At 45.2% G+C, this 7365-nt stretch overlaps 1 protein-coding gene across 6 annotated transcripts in view; it reads left to right on the top strand.

Annotated features, from left to right (window-relative positions):
• The window catches only part of CELF2 (CUGBP Elav-like family member 2), a 315417-nt gene that overhangs the window by 272750 nt on the left and 35302 nt on the right, over positions 1–7365 (top strand). For all 6 annotated transcript variants that reach the window (XM_023511382.1, XM_023511381.1, XM_023511380.1 and 3 more), the window contains one exon: positions 714–848. In XM_023511382.1, coding sequence (XP_023367150.1) covers positions 714–848 — 135 coding nt within the window. The remainder of the gene's footprint in view (positions 1–713; positions 849–7365) is intronic.

Raw genomic sequence — 7365 nt, 5'->3', positions numbered from 1 at the left:
AAAAAAAAAAAAAAAAAAAAAAAACAAACCTACAGAATCTATCTCCTTCATAACCCAGGGACTTGCTTGCCAGAGTAACAATAATACAATAATTAGCATTTATCAGGGACTTACGTGGCCAGAGTAACTGGCTTTGGTCACCTTATTTAGTCTGTATAGCAGCCCTTGAAGTAGGATGTGGTTAATGTTGGCCCTCAGGGGGCAAGAAACAAGGTATACAGCTGCCCAGAGTCAGCTGGAGAAATGGCACAGCTGGAATTAGAACCCCTGTGAGTTCAACTTCAGAGCAAGAGATTTTTACCAATAAAACAAAACTTCCTATATCATCTCTCAAGTCAAGGGTTTGCAAGTTGACCCCGAAGCTTTTCCTGCCCAAGCCTACCTCTCACGATTTCCTGCTAGCCAGGTCACAGCAGAGACCAGTGGCCACAGAGAAGTCTCTGTCCTCTCTGATTATCCTGACAGCATCAGGAGGAGGCAGATGGGACAGGAACCTATTAGGAGAAGGGTAGGACGGGGTTCCACTGCCCGCCTCAGCACAAGGTCTCTGGGAATGGCAGTCTGTATCGCAGGGGACTGTCCCGTGTGTGCAGCAGCATCACGGACACCATGCAGGGGTCCATGCTGGTGTCGGCCCTGCTGATGCAGCCTTCTCGGTGGGAAACTGGGGACCTGGGGCCTGTCACTAAAGGTGCTTCGTCTTCTCTCCACAGGCATGAATGCTTTACAGCTGCAGAACCTGGCGACCCTCGCTGCTGCTGCAGCCGCAGCCCAGACCTCAGCCACCAGCACCAATGCAAACCCCCTCTCTACCACGAGCAGCGCCCTGGGAGCCCTCACGAGTCCCGGTGAGTGACAGGTCGTGCCTCCCGCAGGTGCGAAGTCAGACCTGGACATGTCCAGGACAGAGCCAGGAAATGCCACTGGGCTATTTTACATGTTTTGTTGTGCCATTTATTTTTTTAAAAGGAACGAGGTTTGTGTGGTTTGTTTTCCGAGGATAAAATGAACAAGAGTTTTCACAGGAAATCCACTGTGCTGGCTAGCGCCCCTCACGGGTTCATGTTGGTTTAAAAAGGGTCTGTGTTGCCCATTCTACCCTGGTGAAGCCTCCACTACCATGAAGAGCCTTGGTCTCTTTCTTCTGCTTTTTTTGTCCTTTTTCTTTAAAATAATTTAAGAGTTCTCTGTTAAATCTCAAAATTCCTAAATATTCCAATGTTAATGTTTCACCCCAGTTTTATCCTTCACATTTAACTTTAAAATCCATGCTCTAGCAAGGAACATCTTTTGTTCGCTTCTGGTCGGATCCTGGGCTGTTTAATCAAAAGTCTTTCCCCCCCTAATTATGTTGCCTTATCCAAGAGCAGGTGCCGTTGTTCTTTCCATATGAGCTGGATGTAATGTGGTTGCTTGGCTACCATGACTTGTGCTGCTGCTGCTGGTGGTGCTGGTGGGTGTTTTAATTTAAAAAAGGCAGTATGTTTTTCTGGCTTTACTCTTCCTCTGAATTTTCTGGATCTTGATAGCTGATCTCACCTCCTCCATTATCACGTGAAGAAGTTGGCCTGGACCATCTCCAGGCTTCCTCCTAACTTTGAAAATCCCATGACCCTCTATCAGCTACGCCCAAAAGATTAGCTAAGTGTTAGAAAAACTTGAGTGAAAATCCTGCATGTGTTTTCCTTCAGAAAACCAGACGGTGAAAGTTTAAGCACACTCGGAACTTTGTGAAGGCTGTGGGCGTCAGGGAGCACGAGGCAGGCTCCTGGAGCCCACAGCACGAAAGAGCAGTAACTCAGTCTCTTTCTAAATCCCTGTGTATCTAGGACACGTCACCCTGTGGGCAGGTTTGAGGGGGAGCATGGGAGACGTTTAGGAAAAGCTGGAGGGTTTATCCTTCATGGGCGGAAACCTCGTGGTGGCCATGGGTCAGGGGTATTCACATCGTCGCGTAAAACGTCTTCACAATCCTACCATCACTATACTTGGGCCTCGTTTTGTACTGTACATTCTACTCCCGGAATATAAACATTAAGTCAGTTTCTTCAAGAACTGAGGTTCCTGCTTTAATGTAATACGTAAACATGTTATTTAAGTAAATCCTATAATGACTCCTTTTGAGGAATAAACAATTCTGACATAAATTTCCCCCTTATAAAAAAGAATAGTAATTTTTCTTCTAATTTATGTCCCGTATGTCAGACTGAAAAGTGTTAAATATAAAATCAGCACATTGTACCCCATAAATGCAGTAATGTACAGTTATGATCTTAAAAATTTTTTTTAAGTAACTTGATACTGAAAAAAAATAAGTTGTTCTCCCCAGTGAGGACTGCAGTGACATTGACATGGCACAGTGCGTTATGGGTGCACGCTGCTGTGTAAGTTCGGGAGTGGAGGGGACGCTGCTCAGTGCAGACAGCGACGTGGTCAGTGAGTGGTACCTGGGAATGGCCTGTGTCTTGGCAGGCACCGTCCTGGCCCTGGGGCCCAGAAGTGAGCAGTACACGTGTCCACGGGGACTCAGGAAGCACCTGAATGCTCAGCATGCCCGTGACCAATGGGGCTGTGGAGAACAGAGCAGGATAAGGCACAGAATTTGAAGGGAAGCTGACATCTGGGCAGAAACCTGGAAGACAAGTGGAGTATTCAGTCAGAGGACGGAGCAAGTGTTGAGGGACAGGAGGCAGCTGGGCATGCTGGGAGATTAGCGAGTGCTGAGCAGGGGACTGGTGACCAGGGAGAGGTCCCTGTCATTCTGGCCTCCATAGTAGCGAACCACTAGTTTGCTGTAATCTTAAAATACAGCCCGTTCAGCCTAGAAAGATGGCCTACGTGTTTGTTAAAAGGAACGTTAATCTTGTGACTGCTTTCAGAGATGGGTCCTCTTCCCTCCTATTCTAGCCCAAACCTCGGCCAGCAGTGTCCCCTTCACTACTCCTGAAGAGGACCTCTGCCCGGCGCTAGATTCAGCTAGTTCAGGTATCGCTGGGAGAGATTTCTCTGTTGAGGAATGCTTTGCATAATAGCTAAAAGTATTTCATTAGACTCTTGAAATGTAGCAGCAGATATGATTTAAATCTGCATTTCAATTATTTTTCTTAAGTGTAACTAAAAAATCTGGTGTTTAGGTGAAAGTAAATTATTTGTCTGATTTTCATCAGGGAATTTTTCAAAGTCACAGAAAATGTGGTTAATAGAATTCACAGCTCTCGACTTTATCAGGGCAGTTGTAAGGGTTGGAACCGTTCCCAAAGCCAGTGCCATTATTTGTTTTTTATTAATAAATAACAATAAGCTGGGTTTACTCTACACCACGAGCCATCCTGGTCCCTGTGACAAGCGTGGAAGCCTGCACAGACCTTGGGTTTACCTTCTTGTTAAAATATATCTCAAGCTTCAGACAAATTCATCTGGAAAGGAAAGGGACAATTCAATCCCCCAAACTATTAATTTTTTTTAATAATTGTAAATTTATCATTTCAATTTTGCATGCCAGGAAATGTCTCCCTTCAGCGTTATGGTAAATGATTTTAAACAGTTTTGGCTTTAAAACATGAAAGATTAAGCTTTAATTTTTGTTAAAAAAAAATCCCCTTAGGCAGTAAATAAGTTCCTTTGTCTCATGGCCTTGAACTAAAAATTAAAATAGTTTAAATTGCCCATGGTTGGAATAAGTGTTTCATGCAATTATCAGATGGTAGTGAATAAAATTAGAAATTAAATCATGAAAGAATAAAAACCAGGTAAGTGCATATTATGCCTTTTATGAGTTTCTCGTGGGTCTTTTGAAGCCTAATTTAATCATGTTTCTTGTCTGTCTTTTTTATTTTGATGTGATCATTTTTTCTTTGTTTACCTCAAACTCCTATTTAGTCAGTTAATTCTTAGGTCATTTGTTCTTGCACAGGTTTTAAAACCTGTATTTGAGGACTCTGTCTCTGTGTTTTATATGAACTATCTATAAGGGGTATAGGAATTAAAGACGATAGTACTTATCTCCCAGTGGCTTATAGATCTGGGTTTTTCTGGTAATTTTGAGAGCTTGGGAGAGAATGTTACTATTACTACTATGAACATGTCTTCACCATTTTCTGTCTCGAACCTAATATTGTGGCCATGTACCACGATATGCCACTGACCTTTTTCTATTTTTTTTTTTTTTAACAACAAGTCTGTTTTAAAATTCCCCAAATGCTTCTGTAAGTACAGACTCAGTCAAGTGCACACTTCAGGATAATAGGTAATTTCTGTCCATAGAAAGAAATGTAAGGCATTTTAAAATGCTAGGAAACATTTTTTCCCTTGCCACTGTCAGCTTTGCAAAGAGTCTTCACTTTAAATCCCAGACAGTGTCTCTGCCCGTCTTTAAGGGGCTCAGACCGAGGGCCCAGGAAATGGAGATGCTTCCCTTTGGAAGGTTTGCGGTTACCCAGGTTGAAGGTGGCTTACTGTGATCCAGGCCTCTCCTGCGTCCTCACTTGGCGGCTATCGGTGCTGTGTCTGGGCTCACCAGAGCGGCTGACTGAGCCCCGGAAAGCAGGGGTTCCCGCTGGTGGGAGGCTTTGTCACCACCCCGGAATGTCCGCATCTATAGCAGATGAGAACTTGTGTGTGTGTAGAGATGGTATGTCACGGGCTGATTCAACCCATGTCACGGAGCCTTCCAGCCTGTGCAGGGCAGACCCACAAAAACGAGCTGAGCCCTCAGCCACTCTCTCTGCATGGCAGTAACACAAGCGGGGTTTGAGGAGGCCTGGAGAAAGGGACAGACAGACAGACACGGGGTTCTGGGAGGGGCCTTCTCCCCACAACTACTGCAGTGATGCCACAGCCTCGGAAAATAGAAAGCCAGACTTCTCCCACGGACTGTTCTTCCCGCCACCTTCCTTGCTCTGGTGGACACATCGTCTGGTTACTGACAGGACTCGGTCTCTGATCTTTGTGGCCAGCCTTGCCCCTCATCATTCTTGCCATGGAGCCTCCTTCTACAGTAGACATCTCTACTCCCTTCCAGCTCCCTCAACAGCGTCCTCTCCTCGTCTGCACCCTGTGGCAGCCCTGGCCTGCTGGAGTAAAGTCCTTCCTGAGCACAGCAGTCAGGCCCTACTGCCCACCCACACACACCCGAGTCAGGGCATCCTTGATACCCCAGACACGCCGTCAGCCTGTGTGCCTGTATCCCGTGGCTTCCCTGCCTAGAGTGCCTTCTCTCCCATTTCTTCCTATGAAAATCTTCTGGTTTTTCTACATTTTTTGTTTGTTAAAAACCCAGATCTCAATAGAGCCATGAAAATCTTCTACATCGCTAGTTTACTGTAGTAGCTGTTCCTCTCCATTCCTAAGGAACGTGTAGGTATAAACTCACGTTTTTAAGGCACATTATGAAAGTAGTGTATACTACTTGTATAAAGTATAATTTTAAAAGGTTGGGGTAGTCATTAACAAAAGCTGTTGCCGTCCTTGTTGGTAAGGACCAATTCAAGTGCCCCCTCCTCCATTTCTTACTCTTCCAGTAAGAAATAATTACTGTAAATAATTAATAATTTTTTTTTTTGGCTGTGGCTGGGTTTGAACCCACCCCCTCCAGTATATGGGGCCGGCGCCCTACTCCTTGAGCCACAGGCACCGCCTGTGTAAATGTTGTTAAAGTAATCATAGTTTTAACATTAATGCCTAACTAATTCTAGACCTGGGTCAGTGCAGACCCCTTTATAAGGAGCAGCCAGGAGCTCCTTGAGGGCAGAGGAAGAGGAGGCTGAAGTCGGCAGAGGCCAGGCGTTCAGTAAAGCCACCTCCTCCTGTACTGCCAACCACGTTCTTCACACCTCTGTTAGCACACGTCCTAGTTCCTTCACACGACACTTACTTGGGCACATGCTTTGTCTTCCACTCTCTAGATCAGTGACTTTCAGCCAGTGCGCTGTGGCACACAGGTGTGCCATGAGAGGGTCTTAGTTGTGCCACAAACATTTTTAAAGATTATTAGTTTCCAAAACATAGTAAGTATATTCTCTTTTTTTTTTTTTACTTTTATTTGATCAACATAATGTAAGTGTGCCGTGGAAGTATATATATTCAAGTGCACTGTGAGATAGAAAAGTTTGAAACACACTGTAGTCTAGGACAGGTGTTTGGAGGCCGTCCATCCTGTCCCATTCAGTCCATCACAGTGACACTGACGGGGTCAGTGCACCCACCATGAGGAGTCCAAACATAGCCACCCCTGAATGTTCAGGTCTGAAGGGTCTCTGAAGAAGGAATTAATACTGACTTTCATCAGAGCAAAGTCATACGAAGCAGATTTTTTATTACAAGTATCTTTGTAAGGAGTGGCTTTCAAAACATTCCAATGTCATGATATAGAAATGTAAGAGACTCACCTCAAATTCTTTCAGAAGAACCGCCTGTGCTTATGTGGGCTTCTGAAACAGGACCCAACAAGGAGTCATCCTCAGAAAGTGCCCCTTAATTGTGTGCACACTGGAACTTCCCTGGGTCTTCCCTGCTCCGGTTACATAGCACAATGTCCCATTTAGCTGAGCAGAATGTTTTTCTTAACTAATTCAGGGACCAGACTTAGGAAGGCTGCCTGGGTCTCCTGCCCTCCTGTTTCTCTCCTTAGACCCATTTTCTGTCACTGCAAATTAGCAGAGAAAACCAGTGACTCTCAAGATTGTCTATCTACTCTTGCTGTTATAGCTGTTTACTCTTGTAAGGCTTGAGTAAGGCGGGATCAGGCCATTGGCTCACTCCATCCTCTTGCCTCAGCCTCCTGAGTAGCTGGGGCTACAGGCACTTGCCACCACGTCTGGCTAGTTTTTCTATTTTTAGTAGAGATGGGGTCTTGCTCTTGCTCAGGCTGGTCTCAAACTCCTAAGCTCAAGGAATAGTCCTGCCTCAGCCTCCCAGACCGGTAGGATTACAGGCATGAACCACCGTGCCCAGCCCTAAACCATCTCTTCTGCACCCTTAAAAAACCTTTTAATAGCCAGTATTTTTATATAGCTTAAATTTTGTGAATTAGACCGAGGTCGGGAAGGAAAGAAGCCTTCTTTCTTTACTTTGTTTCTCTTCTTTAAGCTGTTATCATTGTTTAATCTGTTTATGTAACAGAGAGCTCTGGGTAGCATCTGCTCTGAAGGTGGGTTTGGCAAGCGGCAAAACCAGGAGGTGAGAAGGGTTGGCCGCAGAGGTCCTGGGCACTTCTGCTTTGTGGCTTCTCAGAATCATTACATGGAAATCGAGTTTTTAAAGGTTCTTGGGCATTTTAAAACTCTTGTTTGGTAGGGGTGATGGTTGGGAGTGGTGTGTCTCCAAACTCTTGTTTGGTAGGGGTGATGGTTGGGAGTGGTGTGTCTC

The sequence above is a fragment of the Otolemur garnettii genome, unplaced genomic scaffold, assembly GCF_000181295.1.
Source record: "Otolemur garnettii isolate 467f Iridium unplaced genomic scaffold, OtoGar3 scaffold00019, whole genome shotgun sequence".
Classification (NCBI taxonomy): domain Eukaryota; kingdom Metazoa; phylum Chordata; class Mammalia; order Primates; family Galagidae; genus Otolemur; species Otolemur garnettii.
This window is presented reverse-complemented; position numbering and strand designations above follow the sequence as displayed.